General features: G+C 46.7%; 1 protein-coding gene across 2 annotated transcripts; it reads right to left on the reverse strand.

The window, feature by feature from the left end:
• Nucleotides 1–6: 6 nt before the first annotated feature.
• TIMELESS (timeless circadian regulator) lies at nt 7–27987 on the reverse strand. Of its 2 annotated transcripts, none has more exons than XM_080812235.1 (29): nt 27885–27987; nt 15395–15557; nt 15094–15247; nt 14856–14970; nt 14698–14760; nt 13890–13991; nt 13555–13710; nt 13182–13315; nt 12896–12983; nt 11460–11636; nt 10793–11010; nt 10245–10348; nt 9930–10099; nt 7182–7316; nt 6932–7083; nt 6149–6246; nt 5937–6057; nt 5621–5822; nt 5222–5367; nt 4548–4633; nt 4344–4458; nt 4170–4255; nt 3806–3948; nt 3461–3635; nt 3312–3380; nt 3070–3188; nt 1881–2106; nt 1650–1754; nt 7–1510 (listed from the first exon to the last, which is right to left on the reverse strand). In XM_080812235.1, exons 2-29 carry the CDS (start codon nt 15489–15491, stop codon nt 1437–1439), a joined length of 3630 nt encoding a protein of 1209 aa, XP_080668361.1. In that variant the 5' UTR covers nt 15492–15557; nt 27885–27987; the 3' UTR covers nt 7–1436. The 2 variants fall into 2 exon arrangements, with proteins under 2 accessions (XP_080668361.1, XP_080668362.1); XM_080812236.1 differs by having other exon boundaries at nt 4170–4252; nt 27885–27984.
• Nucleotides 27988–27989: the final 2 nt, after the last annotated feature.

Below are 27989 nucleotides of genomic sequence, written 5' to 3' on the forward strand. Positions count from 1 at the left end.
GGGGCTAATAATACATTATATGTTTATTAAAATTTTTTTAAAAAATTAAAAAAAATTTAAAACTACGGAGTAAATAAATGGAAAAGGACAGCAATACCTTTGTACCCAATCATAGTAAATGGTCTATACTTAATAAAAGAAACTGGTAGAAGAAATTGGGGCTGGAAGTTTCAAAGAAGGCTGGCAGGTCAGGGCCCCTTTCAGGGCATTTCTTGGAAGGACAGCCAATGGGGACAGCAAGGCACAGCAGAGGAGCAGGAATAGCCCTGCTGAAAAGAAGCAATGGTCGGGTTGGGAAGTGGGGAAATGCTTGGCATAAAGATATACCAAGACCTGTCCTAGCTGGGAAGTGTCTTAACCCTTGGAAACTTCAATCACCCTGGAAGTAGCTTCAGCCCTACCTTTAGAGGCTGTGGGAGGGAAAACAAAAAACAAAAAACAAAAACAAAAAAACAAGGCAGTACAAAAGCATCCTTTACCTAGGGCTCTCCCTGATCTGAATGGTTATTTCCTGAATCTCTCCTTCACCCTACTTTAGCCAGAAACACAGAGCCAGAAAGCTGACGGTTTCCAAGAACTGGGAAGGACATGACATTTGGAATATTTATCCATCTCTTTCGTGCCCAGACATTATCCTTTACTCTGCCCCAAGCTGGCAGACTGGTTCTTGCTCCTTTTTGTGGCTCCTGCTTCTTCCGGCTGGATACACTTGTCACACTGAAGATTTACCCTGGACAAAGGATCTGTAGGTGAGAATGTTTTCGTGTCTTCTGTAGGGAAGGCAGCAGAAAAGGGATGGGTGATGGTTTCTTTTAACCCAAAGAGTTAAAAGTTCTTCTTCCAAAAACATAGGTGGAAGGCTGGGGTACTTAGATTGGCACATCAGATCAATGCTGGTGACTTCTAATTTAATTAAACACGTTTAATTTAATACCAAACACATTCGTCATCTGGAGAGTACTGCATCCTAACCCTACCTCAACTGCTGGAATTAGGTTCAATCTGGTGTCGAGGGGATGATCACAGGAAAGAAATGAGGATGGGAGCATCTGGTGCCTTTTAAAACTGGTGCAACCCCCTGCCCCCCATCATGTCACAAAGCTCCCCATCTGGTGTTATGACCCACCTCTAGCAGAAAGCCAAAAGGGTTCCAAGGTGCCTTCTATATGTTACTCACTTCTCCCATTTGCTAAGGGGCACTGCTAACCCAAAGAAATGGACCCTAGAAGAAGAGGAGTAAGTCTCTGGAGAGCTACTGAGTCAGACTGTTAAAACTGGGAGAAGCAAGGAGTGACTGCAGAGTTGTCCAGTGCTGTTGCCTAAACTTCCTGAACCCCAGATCTGCTTCTGTCTGGTAAGAGAAGTTTCTGGGTCCTGTGTGACCCTCTGAACTCTGACTTAAAAATGGTCTACCCTTCCCCAAAGCTTCTGGCTCTTCAGTCGCTCTCATCTTCATCCTCAATCTGGAACCGTTTCTTCTTTTGGATTTCTGGAGCTCTCGACTCTGGGCCTAGGGGAATGACAGGGGTGAGAAGAGAGAGTATTTAAATACGTTAAGGGGGAAGAAGGCGGGTAGTGTCGGTCTTTGGGACTGAGGAGAAGAGTGCTAGGGGTGAGAAGAAAAAGTAGATCCCAATCAGACGCCTTACCTTTGCTCCTGCCCTTGTCTTCCTCCTGTTCCTCATCACTGTCTAGCAGCTGACGCTTCCTGGGTACCATTTTCAGCTGTTCTTTTTCGCCAGCAGGCCCTTCCCCTGAAATGACCATAAGAGGCCTGGAATTAGGGAACCGGGCCCCCATATATTCTCAAAATACCCTATCAGCCCTCATGGTCAACGTGGCTGGTCCATAGTTAGTACCCAACAGGTAAATGGTCTTACCCTCTGGGGACTCCAGGCCGGCTTTCTTTCTTCTGGCTAACAGGAGGGCCCGTAGGGCCTGTGCACGGTACTCCTTTTGGTGTTCCTCTTCAGGGCCTTGTTCTTCAGGGACGGTAGGTTCTAGTCTTGACTGTAATTTTCCCTCCTCCTCTGGCTGACTCAAAGAAGCTGCTATCTTCCGGAGCTGGGTAGGACTCAGCTTAGCTGGAATTCTCCAGAAGGTTTCCTACAGGAGCAAAAAAGTTGAAAATGGGAGTAACATGGAAGGAGCAATCTCTAGTTCACCAGATTTTGACATTTTTCTTGAGTAAATATGACCTCACATTGGTGGAGATCCACAAAGGCTGTCAATTCTACTTCTCCCTTATTTATCCAATGTATGCACAAAGTCTAACACAACGCCGGAGACATCAGAAGGTTCCCAGTAAATTCAGTTGTTAAATAAATCAATGAACAAATATCAGAGATCTAAAGGTGAATCAGATACGATCCCTGCTTTCAAGAAACCCACAATCTAGTGGAAAAAAGAACCAACATACTGTAACATCATGGGATTGGGGCTACATGGAGGGAATGAGCAAATCCCAGCTGCCAAAGGTCCTACTTTCACCTCAGCGGGGGAAGGAGTGGTAGGGACTGCTTCTCTGAGGGGACAACTGAACTGACTGTTGAAGGCTGAGTGGAGGTTCAGCCGGAAGATGAGTGATAGGTGAGTGTCGCCTTGTACGTGTGGTTGGAGACCTCCAGTGGAGGGGCCAGTGTGATCAGCTGTTTGGAGGTATGGAAAGTAGTCCAGAACAACGACGGTGAAAAAAGGTGTGTGGGTGGCGTGGGTTTGAGGCTGTGAAGGCTGGCCCCGGCTCAGCATGCCCCCCAGAGGTTGCAGACTCTGTCCCGCCAACAATGCAGAACTACCGAGTGCTCTGGACAGAGGAATGATGTAATCAAAACCGTACTTTAGAAAGATAACTTGGAGGGCAGCATGGAAGGTGGAACAGGGGACTAGGGGGTCAGAAAACATGAACAGGAAGCCTTGTGCAGGAGCCTCAGTCAGAGGTGACCAGTAAGGAGGTCAGAGACGGCAACTGCAACAAGGAGGAAGAGATGTCAGTTTAAAAAAAAAGAGAGAGAGAGAGAGAACAGTAGCAGCAACACGCCCCGTGGCTGGAAGTGGAACTGGTGTTTTTACCTGCCCAGAGGCAGGAGGCCGAACCCCTAGTTTGCGCAATAGCCGTTGAAACTGCTCATTTTCCATCGCTTCCTCGTTTTCTTCCGTCAGCGGCACCAAAGGCACTGCCTGGGAGCAGCCTAGGATGGGGGCAGTGGTCATGTGGTGAGAATCGGAAGCCAGAACCGGTCGTCCACCCCAGAGCCAGGTCTCTGGCAGCCTCCGGTACCCTCAGCCCCAAAAACCGTCCTCTATCCGCTCACCATCCTCTTCTCGATCGTCTGCTGCTCGAGTCAGACAGTTCTGGAGCCATAGAAGGGGAGCAGAGAAGCCTACGGCAAGGAGGGAACCTTAACATCAGCTCATGCTGCCAACCCCTCCACTGGGACACGTCTCCAGCCCAAGCGCTCACCTTCCTGAGACAGGCTTTGTCCAAGGGCTTCAGTTGAAAGGACTGAGCTACCCTGGGCTTGCCCTGTTTCTGAGTCCTCCTCTTTCTCTTCACCCTCGTCACTTTCTTCCTCTGGCAGGTTTCCTTCTTCCAGATCCTCCTGGCAAATGTCTTTCCAGGACTCCTCTCCATTAGGCTAAAATTCAGTGGGGGTGGGGATGGAGCGGAGTCATCTGGAAACTGAGGGCACCTAGCCAGAGGAGCCTCAGGCAGGAACCTTGCAGGGCGAGCAACCAGTGAGGAGCACTTTGGTGGGGGTGGGGGGTGGGGGCGGGAGGGCCTGCAGAACCAGGGAAGGAGCGTTACCGGGCTGGAGGGCGCCAACTTCTTGCGGCGTTTCTTATACAGCTCCCGCCGCTCAGCTACCAGTCCCAGAGCCAGCAGCTTATCCACGATCCGGGCCCGTGAGCGCCTGGCAGTGATATTCTTCATGATATGACCCAACACATCTACAAAGAGGGAAAGCGTGTAGAGCGGCAGGGAGAAGGGAGTAGTGAAGGAGAGCAGAGGCCTTTGGAAAGAGGCAAACTGAGTGAATTACTCACAAATGACACCACAAATAAAAGGAAAGAAGGGATGGGATAAGCCTTCCTCGGGACTAGGAGGCAAGGGCAAGACATGGACAGCTCGGCTCCCATCTCAGAGGCTCGGAAGCCGCCCCATCACTTACCATCTGAGTCCTGGAACTCCTCAAAAAGCCGCTGCAGCTCTAGCTCCTGATCTTCCGTCCACAGTACAATATGGGTTCCTTTCCTGCTTAAGGAGGTGTCAGTGGAAGAGTGGGCCCCAGGAGCAAATGGAGGACTCCTTATCTCAATGCCCCCCAGAGCATATGAGCCTCTACCTCTGGAAGTCCTTGACGCTGTCAGCCAGTCCCAGCCGTACCAGATGGTGGATGACCTGCTTGCGTGTTCGAGGCGTTTTCAGCTGGGCCAAGATGACATCCACCACATCCTGACCTAAAGTGGAGGGGGAGTGAAATAGTAAAGAGGGGTCCTAGAGCTCCTGCTGCCCACTGCAGAAATCTTCAGGTCTCAAGGACTCATACCTTCCACATCCCTATGAGCAAGGTACAATTCCTGAAGCTGTGCCTCCTCCTCTGGGCTCCAAATAGGGGGTCTGCGACTGGAAGATCTAAATGGGGCAAGAAGAAAGTGAGCATGTAGGATGTTGGCCCCGAAAGAGGAGACCAAAGGCCCTAAAGGAACAAGAAGGGCAACGCAGAGAACTCAGAGGAGCCAGCTAGTGGAGGTCTCAGTGTGCTTCCTTTCCCTCATTGTCCTTCCACTTAATGAACCCAAAAGTCAAATGAAGAGACTTTCTGAGTTGGGCCTGTGGAAGCAGACACTGCAGGGGCTGAGCGGATTATGGGAAAAGGAGAGGAGCTGAGCTACAGGGAGAGGGCAAACAGTTCCACGAACCCTCCTAGTTGCCCAGCACATTTTGGGACAGGGCATATAGGGACTCTCTCCAAAGAGCCAAACCCCACTGACAACTGACTGCCCCCCACGAAGGTGGGTGAAGGAAGGAAACCAGAGTAGAAAGGAGACTTAGGATCCAGCCCCATTTCCTCTCTTGAGTGATCTCAGGGAAAACTTGGGGGCTTGTTTTCTCACCTATGAAAGGGGAAGTCCTACTAGCTGATCTGCGAGCTCCTCCAGCTTTGACACTCTGTGCCCGTGTCGCCCACCATTGCCCATCCTTCCCCATCTTCAAGCTCACCCGCCATCCAGAGAGCCATATCCCTCCGTCATCTCTCGAACCACAGCTGTGTTCTTCCAGAACAGCAGCTCCACAAAGGCTTTCTGGTTGACGGCAGCCAACGCAAAAAACTTGCCCAGGATGTACTTGGCGAAAGTCACCAGCTCCTGGTGGCGAGGGAGGCTGCTCTGAGACCTCTGGCCTCAATGTACACATCAACCAGACCCTCTAGGTACTTTCTCTCTACCTGTTCCCAGCTGCCCCTCCTCCCTCAGACTATCTTCCAGCCTCCCTCTATCTGCCTGCCTACCTCCTCACCGTTCTGTCACCTCTCAGCACCTTTTCTCTCCTGAAGACTATCCTTTCTGACCCTATAACTGCCCTAAGCTTCTCGGTCCCCACTGCTTGGTGTGTCCTCACTTGGTAGGCCCCAGCGGCCGGGTCGCTAAGCAGACGGTTGAAGAGGCAGAAGAGCGAGAGCTGGAAAAGCAGGGCTTCCATCTTGAGGTCATGGGCCAAGCGGTGCAGCATCTTGACCAGGCAGTGGTTAGTGTGGGCGCTGTTCTGTCGGTAGCTCCGAAGCAGCAGCACATAGGCTCGCACGACAGTTGAGCTTGCAAAACTACACCGAGACGGGGAGGCAGAGCGGGCATCAGCACGAAAGGGGTGCCGCTCACCCTCCCCCCAGCTCTACGATCTCCACCCTGGGGCCCAACTCTGTCTGCTCGGCCCGCACCGTTTCAGGTAGTCCAGGAAATTAAATTCTTTCTCTGACACCTGGACCGCTTGCAGCTCTTCCTCCTCTTCTTCCTCCTCCTCCTCTTCCTCTGCCCCTTGTTCCTCTGGCCCCTGCTGCCCTATAGAAAAAGCGAGGCTTATCAGGTCTCTGTGACGCTGGTTCCGGAGAAGAGCTGGAAGGAAGGGGATGTGAAGAAAGTGGAGACTCACGGGGGAGCGGGGCACCAAGGATTTGTTTCAGTAGCTCGATCTCTTCCTCTGCAGAAATGTCTTGAGAGCCAAACACATCTCCTTCTGGCCATACCTCCCTGAAGCACAGAGAAAAAAAAAAGACCTTCGTCAGGAGGGAGTCAGAGTTATAATTTGAAGTGGGTGAAGGAATTTGGACTCAGCTCTCATCTGTCAGCCAGAAAGAGAATGCAAACTGTTACCTCAAGGATGAAACAAAGACTCTAGGGAAATCAGCCACACTGCAATCCACACCATAAGAACAAAACGCAAGCAATCTAAATGTGTCACATTCAGTTGAACAAATGTACATTTCACATTGCCATTAACAATTATGGCAATATGTCTCGTGAGAAACGATGCTCATGGTAATACTGAGAAGTAAAAAAATACTATAAAACAGTACATACAATATTTCATTCTTGTCAAGGCAACTGTGTATGTCTATAGATAACACAGAGGGGAAAAAGATGACTCATCAAAATGTTAAAGATGATTACCTTCGGCCAATAGAATTATCTGTATTTTCTCCCCAATTAACTATGCTTTCTGATATTTCTCGAAAATAAAATAAAAACTAAAAACAGACCCCCCAGTAAGCCAAATGAAATTGCCCAGGACTCAGTGCTCAGTACAGAGCCCCTGTGCTTCTCATGGGACTTCTCTCTTTGGAAGACAAAGAACCTTGGACCACAATGAAAGCCTCCCTCTGCCCCCAAAAACCCAGGAGTTGGATCCAGAAGGATGTGGGGGCAGGGCTCTTACCGGGCAGACCTAAGGAGGGCCAGGGCCTGTGGGGCCTGGCCAGCCAGGAGACAGTCTTGGATCCGCACCATGGCTTCTGCCCGTTGCTCTTCCACTGGCACCTCTGAGGCCGCGTCAAAGGGAACCACGGAGCCCAAACTGAGCTCTGGATCCTAGAGTGGGATTAAGGCTATGGGAACAGAGGAGGGAAACCCAGACAGCCTACCAGCACACTACCCGTGGGAAAGGCAGGGTTTCTGCAACTACCCACCTGGGCACAGCACTGAAGCTGCTCAGCCAGGGACAGCCACATAGCCTCTAGTTCCCCTGCACCAGAGGGGACATCTCCAGATGCCAGAGGCCGATCTAGGACCTTCTTTTTCTTCTTTCTCTTCTTTCGTTTGTTCTATGGAGAAAGAACTGTTGTTAGGATGGCTAGAAAGCTAAGGAGACGTTTTCCCGTCAATGTCTTCTCCATTCATTCATTCATTCATTCAAGGTCTGAATTAATTAATTCGATAGCCACAGACTGACCATGGTGTGCTATTCTTAAACAATAGGGAAGCAAGAGTGAGCAGTCTATTTCCTTGCCCTTGAGGAGCACACAGTCCAGTGGAGGAGATAGGTGAGTAGACAGGTAAAGTATACTACAGTATGGATAAGACCTAGAGTATGGCTGGGCATAAAATGCCACAGCAAAACATAGGAATAGTACTTGACTTATTTCTTGGGGTCAGAGATTTCCCCAAAGCAGTGATATCTTAAGCAAGTTTACAGAATGAACAGATTTGCTACAAGGATATGAAATTGTATATGAAAAGGCTTTGTAAAATGCAAAGCCCTATGGAAACATAACCTATATTTTTTTCTCCTGAAAAGCAGGAAAATGAGAGTCAGCACCCCACCCCTGCTCCCCCAAATCAAGGCTGTGAACCAGTTTGGGGCACAAACAGAAGGACTAGGAGGCACTTGAGGTTCACGCTCTATTCAAGAAACTCATAACACACCAAAGGTTAGGAACATGAGCTTCAGAGCCTGACAGATGGGGACCTAAGTACTGACACTAGCCACTAGCAAGACCTCGAACAAGCTGCTTCACCACTGTGTGCATGTGTCCTAGCAAGACTGCAAGGATGACATGAAAGCCATAGCACAGTGTCTGACACACAGTAGATACTCAATAAACAATAGCACCGGGGCGCCTGGGTGGCTCAGTGGGTTAAGCCTCTGCCTTCGGCTCAGGTCATGATCTCAGGGTCTTGGGATCGAGCCCCACATCGGGCTCTCCGCTCAGCAGGGAGCCTGCTTCCCCCTTTCTCTCTGCCTGCCTCTCTGCCTACTTGTGATCTCTCTATCAAATAAATAAAATCTTAAAAAAAAAAACACAAAAAACAATAGCACCTAGCATTTCTGATAATGCCATAGAGCCCTGAATGTAAAAATATATTTTCTCAAGGTCTCACTGGTACTACTGGCCCTTTTAAGACCAGTTCTGACCAAATTTTAAGCCATAGCAAATAGAATTACAGGAAGATTTTTACAAAGCAGAGTGCCTGAGTCTGCAGGATACAAATTCATTGAGATTTTCTTCTTCTCTTAGACTTTATCATTTTTTTTTTTTCCCAGTCGCGGTAAGTGTATTCTTTAATCCTCATCCTTTATTTCCCCCATCCCCCCACCCACCTCCTCTGGCAACCATCAGCTTGTTCTCTGTAGTTAAGAGTCTGATTCTTGGTTTGTCAGTCTCTCTCTTTTTTCCTTTGCTCATTTGTTTTGTTTCTTGAATTCCACATATGAATGAGATCACATGGTATTTGTCTTTCTCTGCTGAATTATTTCACTTAGCATTATACTCTCTAGCTCAATTCATGTTGTTGCAAATGGTGATTTCATTCTTTTTTATAGCTGAATAATATTCCACTATATATATATTTTTTCCCCGCTCAGCAGGGCTCCTGGTTCTCCCTCTCTCTCTGTCACTCCCCACGCCTGTGCTCACCCATGTGTGTGTCCTGTCAAATAAATAAATAAAATCTTTAAAAAAAGGAAAAAAAAACAGTCACATGCTCCACCGACTGAGCCAGGAAGGCGCCCCTTGTCCAAGGCTTTTAATTTTTTATTTCATTTCAGGCTTCTTTCTTTTTTTTTTTTTTTAAGATTTTATTTATTTATTTGACAGACAGAGATGACAAATAGGCAGAGAGGCAGGCAGAGAGAGAGAGGGGGAAGTAGGCTTCCCGCTGAGCAGAGATCCCGATGTGGGGCTCGATCCCAGGACCCTGAGATCACAACCCGAGCCGAAGGCAGAGGCTTAACCCACTGAGTCACCCAGGTGCCCCTCATTTCAGGCTTATATTACAATACCATCTTAGGGATCTGGGCAGTGACATGAGTAGCTTGAGTTAGTCTAACAGTTACTAATATAGAATGAGATTCTAGGCCTCCTGGCTTTTTTTTTTTTTTAAAGATTTTATTTATTTATTTGATGGGTTGGCAGGGGACAGCACAAGCAGGGGGAACTGTAGGCAGAGGAGAGGCTTCCCCACTGAGCAGGGAGCCCAACACTGGCCTCGATCCCAGGAACCAGGACCCTGGGATCATGACCTGAGTAGAAGGTAGACACCCAACCAACTGAGCCACCCAGGTACCCCTAGACCTACCAAGTTTTAACTTAGAGCTCTTTCCATGTCACTATAATGCTTCTGAAGTATAACCAAGAAAGATCACAGCATAATTACTAAACTCTAATATTATGAATCCCCAGAATTTATATACTTTGCACATAATAGGTGTTTCATAAATATTTCCTGTGAATTAAGATATTTACGTTACATTGGAGATTAATTTAATGAAAGCAGGAAACTGTATTAGACTCACAGAGGCAACACCAGCAAATCCCTTGCCCTCCTTAGTTCAGAGTAGTTCTCACAGGTTAGCTCAAGCTACAGAAATATGAGGAGAGTTCCCTGTTCTCTGCCCTTCCCTGTGACTCTTTCCACATCCCTGGGCTGGCCAGTACCTGCACAACCAGGTTCCCACGGCTCCGACAGAACCGCTCCAACATCTTGAGGAAGAGGTGAGTGGTTTCCACCAGGTCACGAAGGAAAGAACGTGGCTGGCATCTCTCATCAAACTTTCGGAAGAGTGCCAGGAAGAGTTCTCGGTACTCCATCACATAGAAGATGTTGTCTAGGAATGGGGAAGAGAAAGGAATGGAAGGATTGGTCTGGAAACTTTGGGAAAGAGAGAGATGGATGAAGCTGGAACTGGAAAGAATGAGAATACAGTCAAGAGATGGGCAAGGCCAGGATTAGAGACCAGGCCAGGGCCTTACTCTTGATGATGCGGCTGCTCTCCCTCACAGCCTCGTCTGGAGACATGTCCATCTCATTCACTGTGGCCAGCAGCTCCTGATAGGCCTTCAGCGCCAGGTGCATCCTGGGAATGAGGTGAAGAGGAAACATGGAGGACAATTTAGGAAGCTGGCTCGTGGAAACAGTACCACTCCTACCCCTTCCAAAAAATACTTCTATCAAAAACAGTAACCCACGGGCACCTGGGTGGCCCTGCCTTCGGCTCAGGTCATGATCCCGGGGTCCTGGGATCGAGCCCCACATCGGGCTCTCTGCTCGGCGGGGAGCCTGCTTCCCCCTCTCTCTCTGTCTGCCTCTCTGCCTACTTGTGATCTCTCTGTCAAATAAATAAAAATAAGCTCTTTAAAAAAACAAAACAAAAAAACCCCAGTAACCTAGCCTGTCCTTGCTCCCCAGCCTAATCACCTTAATCCTGAAACAGCAAAGAAAGTACCACCCAGAATTCAGGCACTCAGATTCCCAGCCTGGCCAAGATGCCCACTCTGACCCCAATTCTTGTCCCACTCACCGACGTGCCCAGGAGGCGGCTTCCTTGCGGTCAGTCAGCATCATCTCGTAGTAGTTGGTGAGGTTCTGCTCAATGAAGTGGAAGGTACGGACACTGAGGGTCTCAGAAACCAGGGCTGGCCGGAAGGAGGCAGCTCGGTTGAAGGCCATGAAGAAAGCCAAGGCCCACATGTAGTAGGTCTCGTCATGCTGCTGAGCATTCTCCCGCAGCAGGTGGTCCTGATGTCCAAGAAAAAAAGACCACACCATGACTCCAGGGCTTCCAACTTTCTCCTCGTCTTATAGGATGATGGGATCGACCTTGGACACCATTGTAACAATATTCCAGGATTTGGAATCTCCAGCCCTCTCTTGTTCTCTCCAGGTCTCTCCCCCTCCTCTGGGAATTTCTCTAAGCCTTTTTTTTTTTTTAATTTATTTTTAAAATTTCTTTTCAGTGTTCCAGAATTCATTGTTTATGTACCACACCCAGTGTCTAAGCCTTTTTAAAACAGTGCCAATAACCCACTCCCTCCCAGCATCCTCACCATCTCTCAAGGGCACCCTATACCCCACCTGACTACTAGTCTACATTCCGGGATCAGCCGCCCATAGGCTCTTCCCCAAGTGCCCTTCTTACCCACCACCGGCCCCATCACCTCTCTGTTCCACCCTTCCCAGGCTCTCACCTTCACTGAGCCCATGAGCCGGTTATAACAGTTCTCCAGGAACTCAGAGCAGAAGTCTCTGAGGAAGAGTCTCACATTGAGGGCAGAGCGGCGCTGTATGGACAGCTCCCGGGCAGCTTGGCGACGTTTAGGCACTCTTCGGGGCTGCTTTCCCAAATCTGAACTGTAGTTTCGGAGCTAGAGGTGTAGGGTGGGGAGGTCAGAATTACTCCTCACCACCACCTTCCCCCTGCAGCTCTTTCTACATTCCTAGTGCTACAATTTCCTCAGAAGAAACTCTTAGGGGTGCCTGGGTGGCTCAGTTGTTAAGTGTCTGCCTTCAGCTCCAGTCACAGTCCCGGGGTCCTAGGACCAAACCCTATATCAGGCCTCTTGCTCGGTGGATAGCCTGCTTCTCCCTCTTTCACTCCCCTTGCTTGTATTTCCTCTCTAGCTGTCTCTCCCTCTGTCAAATAAATAAATAAAATCTTTAAAAAGAAAGAAAGAAAGAAAGAAACTCTTAGAAGGTTCTCTCCCTCTGGTACTAAGTGAAGACACAGATAAAGACAATAATGTCAGAGGCTCAAAAATTTTTCTCCTATTGTCTCCAACTTCCTTTTTATTTTTTAAGATTCTCTTTCTTTCTCTTTCCTTCCTTCCTCCCTCCTTTCTTTCTTTCTTTGTTTTAAAGATTTTATTTATTTGAGAGAAAGAGAGGGGCGCCTGGGTGGCTCAGTTGTTAAGAGTCTGCCTTCGGCTCAGGTCATGATCCCAGGGTCATGGGATCGAGTCCCACATCGGGCTCCCTGCTCATCGGGAAGCCTGCTTCTCCCTCTTCCACTCCCCCTTGCTTGTGTTCCCTCTCTCACTGTGTCTCTCTCTGTCAAATAAATAATAAATAAAAAACAAAATAATTTAAAAAAAGAGAGAGAGAGAGCACACATGCACAAGCAGGGGGAGGAACAGAGGGAAATGGACAAGTGGGACCCCTGGGATCATGACCTGACACTTAACGGACTGAGCCACCCAGATGCCCCCCAACCTTTTTTTTTTTGGAGACAGAGAAAGAGAGAAAGAGTGCCCATGTGAACAAGCAGGGAGGAGGGCCAGAGGGCAGGGGAGAAGCAGACTCCACGCTGAGCCTGGAACCCAATGAAGCACTTGATCTCAAGACCCTGAGATCATGACCTGAGCCAAAGGCAGACGTTTCACTGACTGAACCACCCAGGCATCCCTGTCTCCAACTTTCTAAGCCTAAGAACAAAGATAGTTTACTTCCAGAGATGCTTGCTTACCTTTATTTCTTCTGTATGATTTTATTTTTAAGTAATCTCTACACCAACATGGAGCTCGAACTCACAGCCCCAAGATGGAGGCAGCCAGGCGCTCCCTCACTTACCTTCCTTAGGCACCCTCAACTCCACAATGTTCCCACCCCAGATGAGGAGCATACTCACGTTGTGGAGACCTTTGTGAAAGATGAGGTCTCTCTCCCCAATGGATTTCAAGCCTTGGACAACGTAGGAGCCCCCAAATCGAGAATGCCTGCAGTAAAAACAATAGTCCAGGGTGATTCCTCAATTCTCTGGAAGCTTTATCCCCATTCTCTCTCATCAACACATCAGAGCATATTATGACTCCAAAATGTTATCTGGTCACCACTGTCTTAGCCTTTGGCCCAAGCCCTCAGCCTTCCACACTGAAGGGCTGGGGACAGAGGGAGGGCACCTCCCTGTCACTCACCTGTTGCCTCGCTGAAGGGCTCGAGTCTTCTTTTCTGCCATCTCTCGCTGGCGTAACACCTCCAGTTCTGCCACATCTGTGCTCCGCTCCTGCGCTAAGCGTCCCTGTCCTACTCCCGCCAGCTGTTCAGGGTTCTAGATTCAGAACAGAGAGGAAGAGTCAGAAGGACAGTCATTCCTTATTCTAGGTTCAGTCCTGCTGGGAACAGAAGAATGAATGAATTAGAACTGTTGACGGTATCCCATACTCAAGACATGGTCACCCTGTCACCCACCTGCTCCCAGATAATTCAGCCACTGTTTCAAGAGTAAGTCTGGCTACACAGCAGAAAGTACATGGGTGAAGGAACTAGAGAAATAAGCCGGGTTCTCACCTGGTCACGAAACATAAGGGAGACAATCTCTAGCACATGCAGGCTCCACTGTTGCTCAGCGGGCGAGCTGGCCAGAAAGAGAAGCAGGTCATCCAGACCACTGAGGTGAATTGCCCAGAGAAGCTGGTCATGGACACTGGCGTCATCGTCGATTCTCTGGGGAGTGAGTGATAAGGGGAGGAAGACAGTCATTTGGTTTCACTGCCCTGCCTTGAGGTTCTCCAACTCATTTCTTGACCAAGGTTCCCCGCTAACTTGTCAGAGCACAGAAAAGCAAAAAAGGGCAGCTCACCTTAACCAAGCATCAGAAGGCATACAACCCAAGACCCTCTCACCTTCTCCTGATCGAGGTCAGTAGGAACATGGAGAATATTTCTGACCAGCAGCAGGATCCGTTCAATCAGCAAGTTATCTTCCTCTTGCCGCTCCTCCCAGCCCTAGTCAGATGGATGGTTAGAGGCAAAGACTCCCTGTGGAAGGCAGGCAGCATCTACCCTGGCTAAAGGGCAGAAGCCCAGAGAAGAACCAAGATTAAGGGAGAAAAGAGGGCTGCCTGGGTGGCTCAGTAGGTTAAGCCTCTGCCTTTGACTCAGGTCATGGTCTCAGGGTCCTGGGATTAAGCCCCACATCGGGCTCTCTGCTCAGCAGGGAGCCTGCTTCCTGTCCTCCCTCTGCCTGCCTCTCTGCCTACTTGTGATCTCTCTCTGTCAAATAAATTAAAATCTTAAATAAATAAATAAATAAATAAAATTTTAAAAAATAGGGGTGCCTGGGTGGCTCAGTGGGTTAAGCCTCTGGCTCAAGTCATGGTCTCAGGGTCCTGGGATCGAGTCCCACATCAGGCTCTCTGCTCAGCAGGGAGCCTGCTTCCCCCACTCTCTCTGCCTGTTTCTCTGCCTACTTGTGATCTCTCTCTCTGTGTCAAATAAATAAATAAAATCTTATTAAAAAAAAGGGGGGGGAAGAGTACAAGTAGTCCTGAGGCAGCCAGAGACAATGGACAGGACCATGTATTGCAAGGACTAGGACCATATCTCCAAACTCCACTGTCCTAACAATGACCAGCCAGCCTGGTGCTCTGCCTGGAGGAGGAGCCAGGCACTAAGAGTCCCCTGGGATCCTGGAAGGTGGACCCTCACTCACCAGCTGCAGCAGCTTATACAAAGTTTCACTGAGGACTCCAAAAGCCTTCTCACTGGCAAAGGCCTATAAAATAGGGGAATGGACCTTAAGTGGTACCCACCCTCCCTTTCCCTACCGCCCCCAACTTCGGCCCCAGGGGCCCTGAAGGAGAACCTCACCTCTTTGTAGGCCTGCAAGTAAGCTAGCACCTGCAGAAAATGGCGCCGGAAGGTAGGCTCCTTGGGCACACTGCCAAAACAGAGCAAGGCTGGTTGTGTCAAGTTCACCATCAGCCTGGGGAGACCAAGAAGGAAGGAGACGTTGTTCAGTTTCCTCACTGGGGTCAAACGCCGAAATCTATCAGCTCAAACGCCAAAGGCTGGCACATCATAAAAGGGAAAAAGCTGGGGAACCAACCTGATAACAGCATCAAAAAGAGGTTTGTCCTGGCGGTGCTGGGTAAGCATGGGTAGAAGGTCACTCTGCAGGATCTGGGCTGCCCCCAGCTGTCGCCGCACGTCGCGAGTGTCATCCTCATGCCTCAAGTATCGGATCAAATCCTTCACACTCTCTTCAGAGACAGAATAAACACAAGAACCCTGGAAGAAGAAGCTCCATCCCGGCCTCCAGGCTACCCATACCCACAACTGGAGAAATTCTACAGACCTCTGCAATTCAAGCAAGTTTTTTTAACCTGTTTCCTCAAAAAGGTACTCACCTAAGCAATCTGGTTCCTTGTGGTAAGTGTCTCCCTCTAAGTACCCAAGGGCACTACACGTGGCTAGAAGTTCACAATTCATCATGTATAAGTCCATGCACCAGTGGAGCAGCCGAAAGAGAGAGAGATGGTAGGCGGAGACAGGACTCAGCAAGGAGGAGGCCTGTAGAGAACAGGGAAAGGTAACACATGGAGGGTCCTCTCCACGAAAGGGAGAGGGGAACAGAAGAGGACCCTAATGCTCAGAGTATTCTGAACAAGGTCCTCAAATGCTTCCCTTTTGTCAAAAGTACCAAAAGTCTTATGCCTAGTTCCAGGGAAAGCTTAAACTAAGGCTTCTACCTCATCAAAACCAAGGAGACCCCAAGCCTAAGAATTAAGCATCTGCTCCATACTCTAACTTGGATCTAAAACTATGGAAACAGTCTGTTTCAGAGTCAAGGTAACATATAGAAAGAAAGGCTGGTCAGAGAAAGGCATAAACCCTGACACTTCCTTTTTTTTTTTAAAGATTTTATTTATTTGCCAGAGAGAGAGAGAGAGTACACACAAGCAGGCAGAGAGGCAGGCAGAGGCAGCGAGAGAAGCAGGCTCCCTGTCGAGCAAGGAGCCTGATGTGGGACTTGATCCCAGGACTCTGGGATCATGACCTGAGCCAAAGGCAGCGGCTTAACCAACTGAGCCACCCAGGTGTCCCAATCCTGACACTTTCAACCTCAGAGAGCTCCGTAGCCTTCTGGAGGAAGGGTGGGGCAGGGTGGGATGAGCTTCCCTCTTCTTTAAGGCCCCTCCACCTACCACAGGCCCTCCACACACCCTGTCACAGCTCTGTGTACCACAAGGGCTAAGAAACACAATGATTCTACTTAGGATCTGACATTCCTAGGAGTCCAGAGGCTTCTGAGGCACTGGGGATGCAGGGAGAAATTTCCTTCACCATCCTTCCCAAAGTTACTCTTAAATTTTGGGGATCTTAGTAGAAGCTAGTGTCTAACAGAATAGGTGTGGAAAAGAACTAAATAGAAACCGGTTCTCAGAAGAACAATCTTCCTTTTCTAATGCTTGTCCCTTTTGATTAAGATCCCTAAACCCTCATCAGGTAATCAAGTAGGCGGAGATCCTGAATCTTGGATGTTTCAGAACCTGACCCTAATAACGCAGACACACGCACACACATTATATTCACTAACCTGTTCCTGTGGAAAACTGGGAATGTCCTCAGTTTTGTCCCCTTGGCATATTCAGCTACACTGCTCTCAGGCCTTGGCAGCTTCCTCTGAAAAGACCTTTCCCTGTTCCATATAGCTACCTCTAGCCCCTGACTCCACCCCTGTTCCCCAAGAGTAAATGGGTAGTGTTCAAAGGACTAAGGTTTAATGCCTGATGTTATCTCCTTGCATTTATGTAATTGGTCTGCTTCTCTAGGCTACGTGCTACCCTTCTACCCACACACAGTGCTAATCTACTTTCTGAACTCTCAGCCCAGCAAGAGTGAGCCTATAAAACACTGAAGGACCAGAAGTCTGAAGGGAGACTTCTGTTCAGTGCCTTCTCTCACGGGACCTGTAGCTCTTCAGACCTGGACTCCAGTGCAGTAGGTACAGTGTGTGGGATCTCTGATTTTCCTGAGACACATCCAGCTTTTTCAGATAGGTCACTGGTGTGTTTACATCCGTACACACGCGTGTGCGTGCACACATACGCACACACAGACTGCACACTTCCCTGTCTGCTCTCTCCAAGTGGCAGCCTAGGGAGCTGGCAAAAACAAACAGAACAGTCTATAAAGATGCTGAGTCAGCACATCCTCCTCGAAATAAGAACCAGCACCACACTCTGGTACTGAAAGGTGTGACAGGATAAAGCCTTGTAACAACAGAGACAAAGCTATGTCTGGGAGGCTCTAAGATATAACCTCATACAGTCCTAGATCCCCTTCCCCTATATCTTTGTAGACTGTAGACCAATGTGATGTAAAGATTCAGCATTTGTAAAATTGGCCCCAACAGAGTACTCAGACGTCTGCTTTCAACACTTTACCTGAAAGGCAAAAATAGTGAGCTAGTAACAGCTACCTGTTACTTGGCTATTGAACTAAGAAGGGGAGGGGAAAGGAGATGGGAAAGGAGCGGTCCTTGCAGACTTGAGATGGGAAGAGGTTATGTAAGAGACCCAAGACTGCAGGTTCTGATCTCCAGCAGGTTTGTTTTTATCCCCCCCTGCAGTTCTGACAAAACCAGAGAGCAACAGGCAAAGCAGAGGAAGAAATGGGTCAGATGACCTAATGGAAAGCAATCTGGTCATGAAGCCAAGCTGGCAATGTTGGGCCTGTCCATTAGCACTGGAATCAAACAGCTCTCTTATGCATTTCAGCCGTTCCAGATGGAAACACGCTATTAGAAAATCATTCAGAGACAGAAAACTTAAATAGTTCACTCTTCATTCATTTAACTAGAAACTACTCACTTTATCTGTCTGGTCTCATCTTCCTCTCCTAGACCACTTATACTCTGATTGTCTTATTCTCCTTTACTAAATGTTGGCTTATGGATTTCTGAATGCACTCAATGTCTTTCATTTAAGAATCATTGGGTAGGGACACCTGAGTGGCTCAGTCAGTTAAGCTGCTGCCTTCAGCTCAGGTCATGATCCCACGATTCTGGGATCGAGTCCCCCATCGGGCTCCTTGCTTGGCAGGGAGCCTGCTTCTCTTTCTGCCTCTGCCTGCCATTCTGACTGCTTGTGTGCTCTCTCGCTCTCTCTCTCTCTGCTAAATAAATAAATAAAATCTTAAAAAAAAAAAAAAAAGAATCATTGGGTAAAAACTAACACAAAGAACAGTACAAGGGTCACAGGGTGGGGTCAGGGTCCTGGCTTCTCTTCCTCCCTCTCTGTTCTTCACCAAGGCAGAGTCACAGAAAGGATGCTGTAACAGCCACGGAGGTGCCCACTCAGAGATTTCTCATCAAGAAAGAGCTTGTCAGGACGCCTGGGTGGCTCAGTCGATAAATGTCTGCCTTCGGCTCAGGTCATGATCCCAGGGTTCTGGGATCCAGCCCCATATTTGGCTCCTTGCTCAACAGGGAGCCTGCTTCTCCCTTTGCCTGCCACTCACCCTGCTTGCGCTCTCTCTCTCTCTCTCTCACAAAGAAATAAAATCTTAAAAAAAAAGAGAGAGAGAGAGAGCGCTTGTCATTCAGCTGCAAAGAACGTGGCTTGCTGACAGCACCTCCAGGATCCCCCCCAGCTCTGTGCTTCCTGGGCAGCCCCTCAGCGAATGTATGATAAGCACAGGGGTCCTCAGGCCCAACAAGGACTCCTCTACCAGTCAGTCCTTGCTTCTGAGTTTCTCCCTGGCTTGGCCAAGACTGGCCAATCAGCTCTGTGGGCTGAGCCTCTTGCTGCCCTCCAACTTGCTCCTGCCTTGATCTATCACAGCACTCCTCACTCCACTCAGTGCCTGCTCCCCGGAGGAGCTGAACTGACAGACACCTACCCCACTTCCATTACATGGTTATTGTATTGTGAGAAGCCTGTTAAGTTATATCACAGCACGTAGTAAACGCAGATCAATACAAAGTTAAAATAAAAATCAGTGGTTCCCAAGCCTCATGATTTCATGTACCAGTGTATGTCCCCCCCAAACTGGAGAACCCATCTTCACTGGTAAGGATAATAAGATACGGATATTAAAAATAAAAACAAACACTTTTTAAAAGCCCCACTAACATCTATTAACACCAGTGTTTCATAAAAGAAAAACAGCTTAACACACACACAAAAAGTAGATATTATATAATCTCAGCTATGCCCTTTCCTTTAAGGTACATAAACAAGTCTATGAAAAACTCCCTACATTGTCCTTCTTTTTCTCATTTGACTTCAGACTGATAGAAATGTTATTACAGACCAGTACTATTCAGCTCACTGGCACTTAGGAATCATTGATTTATATATTTATATAATAAAAGACGGGGCACCTGAGTGGCTCAGTTGGTTAAGGCACAGCCTTTGGCTCAGGTCATGATCCCGGAGTCCTGGGATTGGGTCCCCCGCATCGGGCTCCCAACTCCGTGGGGAGTCTGCTTCTCCCTCTGACCTTCTCCCTTCTCATGCTCTCTCTCTCAAATAAATAAATAAAATCTTTAAAAATAAAATAAAATAAAAGTCATAAATCAGCCCAACAAAAGGAAAGTTCCCCGAGGACAAGGTTTCATTTTACTGTTTATTGCTGTACCCCTCAATGCCTAGAACATGCCTATAGTGAGCATGTTACTTATTTGCTGAATGAATTAATTTTGAATTAACGGATTATCCTGGGTCATAACCTCTGAACCAGTGAGCCCATTTTGGAGATTATAACCCAAGAAAACAATTCAAAAAAGAGAGGAAAACAAAAATAATACCTCTTCCTAGAACTTTTTAGTTTATAAAATGTTTTCATAGCTTTATTACACTTTGAACCTCACAACAGTCCTAAGTGATAGATACAATCATTTCCATTTTACAGATGAAGAAACAGGCTCAGAGAGAATGAACACTTCAGGAAGATGTTTATAGATGAGTTATCTTTAATGGTGAAGGTTTGGAAACAAGTCAGATATCCCAACCCTGAGGAATAGCTAGGAAAACTTGATAATTTCAATAAACAATATGTCATATAAATAAAAACTTACTGCACACTAAAATTCAAAAGTTTATATTAAAAAATGGCACATAGGGGCCGCCTTGGGGGCGAGGGGCTGACTCTTTATTTTGGGTCAAGTCATGCTCTTGGTTGGGGTCTTGGGATTAAGCCCTGTGTCAGGCTCCCTGCTCAGAGAGGAGTCTGCTTGTGATTCTCCCTCTCTCTCTGCACCCCACTCATTCAACCTACTTGTGCTCACGTGTGCTCTCTCTAATAAGCAAAATCCTTTTTATTTATTTATTTATTTATTTGTCAGACAGAGAAAGAGAGCAAGCACAAGCAGGGGGAGCGACCAGCAGGAGGAGAAGTAGGCTCCTTGCTGAGCAAGGAACCTGATGCAGTACTCAATCCCAGGACCCTGGGATCATGACCTGAGCTGAAGGCAGATGCTTAACCAACTGAGCCACACAGGTGTCCAATAAATAAAATCCTGAAAAAAAAAAAGCTTAATTCTGATGCACAGATGAGAGAGTAGGGTTTCCTATAGCTACCCCCCCACCCCCCGCCCAAATCCTTTCCTCCTACAAAGAGGGAAAAGGAGAAATCGCATGTGCTATTTCCAAGCTTGGACAGAATAAACACAAGTCTGTAATCTCTCTTTGTTCTAAAATAAGAGCATTTTATTACACTTCCTGGATTTTCTGCTTTGAAAGCAATTCCGCCCATGTTGCCTCTTTCACTCACAACAGAGGCAAAACGGGAAAACCATCCATTCTGGTTTGCCAAAGGACAAATAGAAAAGAAAGAAATTCCTTTTTTTTTTCCCCCATCAATAAACTCCTGGATAGGTTTGTTTTGTTTTGTTTTGTTTTTTTTGTGAAATGCAGTGGTTTCTGAACTGCTGGATTTCATAGATGGGTCTTTAATTATTCTTTTTTAGGGTCACTAACATAAGGTTGCATACTTTACATTTTGTAACTTAAGGACACTTACACACACACATATTGCTTACTCTTAAAATGGTTCAGCTGCTGTGGAAAATAGGCAATTCCTCAAAATGTTAAACACAGAGTTATCCTAAGACCCAGCAATTCCACTCTTAGATATTTATCTGAGAGAAATAAAAAGTACGTCCACACAAAAACGTGTACATGAATGTTCATAGCAACATTATTTATTACTAGTCACAATGTGGGGAAGAACCCAAATGTCCATCAGCTGATGAATAGATTTTGTGAAATGCAGGGATAAACAAGAAGTGGCATATGTATACAGTAGATCTTTGGCAACAAAAAGAAACAAAGAGCTGATACATGGTACAACAGGGATGAAACTGGAGAACACTATTTTCAGCGAAAGAAGCCAAACACAAAAGGTTACATACTTTATGTTCCATTTTTATGAAATGTCCAGAATAGGCAAAAGCATAGAGACACAAAGTAGATTAGTGGTTGCCAGTGCCTGGGAGAAGGAGAGATGGAATACAGAGTTTCTTTAGGGGGTGATGAAAACACTCTAATGTTAGTGCTATTGGTTCTACAACTCTGAACTGTACTCTCTGCATGGGTGAATTTTATGGTCTGTAAATTATACCTCAATAAAGCTGTTATGAGAAAATCCCATGCAATTACTATATATCCTGTTTTCCATTTAAACATTAAAAAACAACAACAACTAAGAATAAAATCTCAGGATAAAATACAGTCCATTGGGTGCCTGGGTGGCTCAATTGGTTAAACAACTGCCTTCAGCTCAGGTCATGATCCCAGAATCCCGGGATGGTGGCTCGCATCTGGCTCCTAGCCCCGCAGAGAGTCTGCTTCTCCCTCTGACCTTCTCCTCTCTTACGGTCTCTCTCACTCTCTCTCTCTCTCTCAAACAAATAAATAAAATATTAAAAAAAAATACAGTCCATTAAATTTGATAAACTAGAATTTATGAAAAAACTAATTATATTTTACTTTCACAGTTCATCAGAGACAGATGGGAACCTTGTCAAACACCTTAGAGCCAGCAGACCTGGACATTTAAAGGGATGTTAGTTACTTTTTCCACTCACCTAAGTACCAAGTGGTTCAGAGGAAGCACTATTCCTCTGAAACATACTTGCATACTTGTAGGCCTCAACATGCAAGAACCAAATAAAAGCAAAGGATAAAATATTAAATACATGTACTATTGAAAATAGAAAATTAACTCACTTCTTGAGAACAAAATAAAGCCAAACAAAAAACGCTGTCCCAAACCAACTCTAAGAACCAGCTCTGAGAATCATTAGTATGAAGAGAATGACATTTGGCATTTGGATTCCAGTTCTGACCAGTACTAAATTAGTGATCTTGAGTTTGTGGCTTAACCTAAACCTCAGTTTCCTTATCAATCTACCGAGAAGATAAACAGAGAAATTTAAATGTGATCATGCATGGAAAGCAGTGCTTCTCAGAGCATGGCATGCAGACCACTGCTGATCCACAGTCAGTCCGCATCAAGTATAGACATGAAGCATAAGCATTTAGAACATCTTAACAGGGGCGCCTGGGTGGGTCAGTGGGTTAAGCCTCTGCTTAGGTCAAGTCATGATTTCAGGGTCCTGGGATGGAGCCCCGCATTGCGCTCTCTGCTCAGTGGGGAGCCTGCTTCTCCTCCACCTCTCTCTCTGCCTGCCTCTCTGCCTGCTTGTAATCTGTCTGTCAAATAAATAAATAAAATCTTAAAAAAAAAAAATCTTACAGCATGGTAAGACTTAATGTTTGTTGAATCTAATAATTTTTTTAAAGATGAATTTCTTTATTTGAGAGAGAAAGGGAGGGCAGGGACGGGCTGAGGGAGAGTCCTAAGCAAACTGCACTGAGCACGGAACCCAACATGGGGCTTGATCCCATGACCCTGAGATCAGGGCCCTGAGATCATGACCCAACCTGAAACCAAGAGTCAGCTGCTCAACCAACTGTGCCACCCAGGCTCCCCTTGAATCTAATAATTTTAAAAACTCTATATAATTCTGTAGTTTTTTTCCATGTTATTTTTCTAGTAATTTAATTTAGTTCAGGTCCTGAGTATCTCTAGATTACTCAACTGCTTCCTAACTTAACCTCTTTCCCTGCCTTAGTTAAGTCTTTTCATAATATGGTTACCAGATTTGACCATATAACCACCCTACCTAAAACCCTTCAATGGATACATAAGAAACTTCATAATGATTATCTCTGGAGAAATTGGGGGGCAGTTGTCTGGGGTAGGAGAAAAATTTATCTCATTTGTCTTTCACTTTAGCACTATTTGAATTGTTTATCATTAGTAATTAAATAGCTCCAGTGTTTTACAAAGTGTTTTTAGAAAAGTACTTTATATGTCAATTCTAACTCAGTAAAGGTAGATGTGGGAGAAGAAAGAAAAGTACTAATTTGTAACACCTTCACAGGGGCGGGGGGGGGTGTGTGTGTGGGGGAACCTAGTTGGTCCTTTACCAAGATAGTTTGAGAAGTATCAACTTCAGGCACTTAACTGAATGCTGAGCACAAAGTAGAACTCTCAAAATGTTCATTTCCTCTCTGCCTATTGGACTCTATAATCAGTCCCTAAATGCTTATGATGAGCCCCCAACGAGAAAAGGTGCTAAAGAAACTTAAGAAATGTAGTTGCAGAAATAGAACCCGCCTAATAGAAAAGAAATAATGTAAAAGACAAGTCAGGATAAGATCTAAGTAAGTGACACTGAAAAAAATATTCTGAAAAACTAGGGCTCTTTTCAGGTGAAATTGGTTAAGGAGGTTTGGTCAGAGGAAGTGTGATTGGATTGGGGCCTTCTAAGGTTCCACAGTGTCCAGGCATCTGAGAGGAGGTGGGGAGTTTAGGCAGAGAATGACCAGAGCAAAGGCGAAGAGGGAGCTACTGTGGGTAACTGAAACTGACAGGACAGCAGTAGAAAAGGGGGTTGGAACTGACTTCATGGGACAACCTTGTCTTTTCTACCAATTCAAGGATTTAAGCAAAAACCAAGAAGTCATTGAAGATTTTTGAGCTGAAAAGCAAAATGATTACACTGGGGTCACACAGGCAGTATCACATAACCTGGTAGTGTATCACTACATATCATTCTCTGCAAGGGGTCAGTCTTTTTCCTTTCATTGCATTCAACCCTGCAAAAGATCCCAACCTCAGATCAGTCCAACCATCCACTTCCCAGACTCTTGAACTTAGATCTGGACTCAGACTTGCTGAAGAAAACCAAACCCTGCAGAATGATACACAATTACTGTGTACTCTCCAGCCTGACCACAGCCCTCAGCCTGGCCCAGCCAATCTTTTTTAGTGTTTCTAGGCCACTTTCTCTTCTCTTTCCCAAGGAACAACTGTTTCTAGCTTTCACCATTATCCTCAAGCCCCTCTACTCCACTGCTTCCCAGACCTTTTAGCTGGTGTCTCTGCCCCTTTCCTCTGAGGAACAACTCAGTCGGTCATCAGACAAGGAAGAACTCTTTCAACTTTCTCCACCCAAGCCTAAAAACGTACATATTTCAAATGCCCACCCAGACTTCTTTGCTTCTAATCTAAGCCCTCCATTTGTGATTTATAAATCACTTCCTGTCCCTTAGTTGGTTGTTCCTCATTTCTTTTTTTTTAAGACTTTGTCTTTTGCTGGGTGGCTGGGTGGCTCGGTCGTTAAGTGTCTGCCTTCAGCTCAGGTCATGATCCCAGTATCCTGGGATCAGGCCCTGCATCAGGCTCCCTGTTCACCAGGAAGCCTGCTTCTCCCTCTTCAGCTCCCCTATGCTTGTGTTCCCTCTCTCACTGTCTTTCTCTGTCAAAATAAATAAATAAAATATCAAGAAAGAAAGAAAGAAAAAGAAAAGAAAAGAAAGAAAGAAGGGAAGAAAGAAAGGTAGATATATAGGAAGGAAGATTTTTATTTTTGTAAGTAATCTTTACACCCAACATGTGACTCAAACTCACCACACTGAGATCAAGAGTTGCATGCTCTATCAACTGAGCCAGCCAGGTGCCCCAGTTGTTCCTCATTTCTCATTTGTTTCCGATCTTCTTTATATTGGCCCATATAAGTTGCTCGAAGCCCTCCCATCTCAGGGAGGAAAAAACCCAACATAAAACATAACCTTTCCTTGATGCCATAAGCTACTCTCCTTCTCAAGCACAAATGGTCATAGGCCTTGGTCTTCAGTTTTCTTCCGGTCTTATTCTACATAGCCTCTTTGGGCAAACTCATCCATTCCCATGTCTTCAACTACCAACTCTGAGTCATTAGCCAGCAAATCTCTACTCTTGCCATACTGAGGTCCCGTGGTGTCAATCTCACATTCCACTAACGAACAGCATTCTCTATGTTTATGTCTCACTGATACCTCACATTAAACATGACCAAAATGGAGTATCTTCCCCCTAAATTTGTCTCTACTTCTATTCTGGATCTCTTTAGGGACTGACACTCTCTACTTGGTCATTCATGTAGGAAAGCTAGGCGTCATCCTAGATACCTCAAGTCATTAACTCAGGCTAATTCTACTTCCTTAACCTCTCCTATCCAACCCCTATAAACCCCCACTGCTACTGCCTTTGTTCAGACCCTGAATATCTCTAGCTTTGGCTACTCAACCACTTCCTAACCTCCTTTTCTGCTTCCAGTCTTGTTCCCTTAAATCTATTCACAAAATGGTTACAAGATTTGGCCATATAACTATCCTGCTTAAAACCCTTCAATGGATACATAAGAAACCTCATGGTGATTGTCTCTGGGGAGAATGAGGGGGGGGGCTACAACAGAAGAAAATATTTACCTTTCACTTTAGTACTATTTGGATTATTTACCACAGCATGCACTACAAAACCAAAGTTTCAGCAGCTTCAAATGACTACAATACAAGATCCTTCATAATCTCCCCTGCTTGTTTTTAAGCTGCTCTCTCAAGTTACTCTTCTGTCCTGAATGTGCTAGAGTCTATCCTCTCATCTTTTAAGATTCTACCCAAATGGTACTTCCTCCCAACTTTTCCATACAGAAGAGACCTTTCTCTCCTGTGTGTCTACTTTGTGCCATAAATATACTTCCATCATGAAATCTACAGATTGGGGCGCCTGGGTGGCTCAGTGGGTTAAAGTCTCTGCCTTTGGCTCAGGTCATGATCTCAGGGTCTTGGGATCAAGTCCCGCATCGGGCTCTCTGCTCAGCAGGGAGCCTGCTTCCCCCTCTCTCTCTCTCTGCCTACCTCTCTGCCTACTTGGGATCTCTGTCTGTCAAATAAATTTAAAAAAAAAAAAAAAAAAGAAAGAAATCTACAGATCATGTATATGTCATTATATGTCATACTTAAACAGATTGTTTGAAATGTCTGTCTCCCTCCCTTAGCCTTAGATTCCTTGAGGGCATGAAGTATTTCTTACTCATTTCTGAATTTTCAGAGTCTAGTTACAGAATCCGGACTTACAGGGGGTGGGGCTTGGACAAGAGTGTTTCGAAAGTGCTCATCAGTGATTCTAACTCAATCTAGCTCATCAGTGATTCTAACTCAATCTCCTGTTAATAACTGATCTAAATTATAAACTCCTTGAGATCAGGAATCATTGTGACCAGCACAATGTGAATGATCAAGAAATGGTTTTTAAACTGGAACGGAAGAAGACAAGTCCTGAAATTGAGGGAGGAAGGGTTGGAGCTGGAGTTCTGGAGGCATCAGAATACAAGGTATGTGAAACTGCGGCAGTAAATAAGCTTACTCAAGAGGCTCCAAAGTGAGAGAAGTTAGGAAGCCAATGCAGACTCGTCACCCAGTAACTGCAGAGGACTCATTTACATGTGTTTTTCCATCCAGACTGTGAGTTCCTAAGGTCAGGAACTCTATCCTATTCATCTCTGTCCACCTGTCACTGAGCACAGTGCACAGCTTAGAACTTTTTACTGGGCTGTATCAGTGACACTAACAGAGGAGGTACAATACCTCCAGAACACAAAGGAAGAAGTGACTACTTTGGCCAGGGCAGTGGGGGGCCAGAAATAGAGGTTTTCAGAGGGACAAGTGAGCTCAGTCCTGAAAGAGAAGTTCATTTGGCAGAGAAGTAGTTCAAGTGGAGGGACAGCAGGAGCGTAAGGCATGAAAGACCACAAGGCAGATACACCCCTTCCATGTAGCTGGGATTTGAGTGCATGACACAGGAAAAACGTGGGCGCTTCAGAAAATGAGTCTGAGAGGATCAGACTGTGAAGGGCCACGGACGCCACCAAAGGATTTAAACCTGACAGTGGGGGGCCAGAGGGGAGTTTTAAATTTAATCTGAAATGACCAGATAGATGGACTTTGTAAAAAGGCAACTAGGGGCAGCACGAAGGGCAGAGTAAAGAACCAAGACTCAAGGGAAGGAGCTTCATTAGTAGCTCACAGTCCAGCTCACAAACCCAAGCAAGCGCTGTATCCTCCTTATGTCTCTCACCCGAGAGAAAGGAGCGAAGGAAACGAGAAATCCATTCTATAAACACCCAAGATTTAAATCAAACGAATTCCGATTTCCGACTCCTGCTTGGCGGGCTGCATTTGTTTCTTCGGGTCTGAACAGGATGGAAAGTTCCAAAGTGGAAATGCCTGGGAACCTTCTGTTCTACCTGAGGGGTTCCACGCCACTTCCCATCACAGCCGCACCAAGGCACGAGGACCGGCTGTACAGCCGGACGCGGGGTGAACGCCGCGGCACCTACTGGAACTCGGGGTGGAGAATTGCGCGTGCGCGCCTATCGCGCAAGCCCCGCCCCCTTCCTTGAAAGCCGGTGGCGGGAAACCGGACGCAGCACCTCTCGAGGGTGCCCCCGCGGCTCGGAAAGGACGTTGTCCGCTAGAGCCCTCTCTCCCACACACTCACCCGTTCCCGGCCGGTCCTCAGGATCCCTGCGGAGCCAGCGGCCCTCAGGGGCCCGGCCGCAGCCTTTCCCGCCACCCGACCCGGCGGGACCAGTCCCCGCCTGCG

This window comes from Martes martes (genome assembly GCF_963455335.1).
Source record: "Martes martes genome assembly, chromosome: 8".
In the NCBI taxonomy this organism is placed as follows: domain Eukaryota; kingdom Metazoa; phylum Chordata; class Mammalia; order Carnivora; family Mustelidae; genus Martes; species Martes martes.

Bases quoted from the DNA above. Each gene is read 5' to 3' on its own strand.
- TIMELESS (XM_080812235.1), bottom strand. From the start codon at position 15,491: ATGGACTTATACATGATGAATTGTGAACTTCTAGCCACGTGTAGTGCC. The intron at 15,248-15,394 runs GTGAGTACCTTT...CTGTCTCTGAAG, and splicing joins CAAGGAACCAGATTGCTTAG to AGAGTGTGAAGGATTTGATC. The intron at 11,011-11,459 runs GTGAGAGCCTGG...CTTGGACATCAG, and splicing joins GGCTCATGGGCTCAGTGAAG to GACCACCTGCTGCGGGAGAA.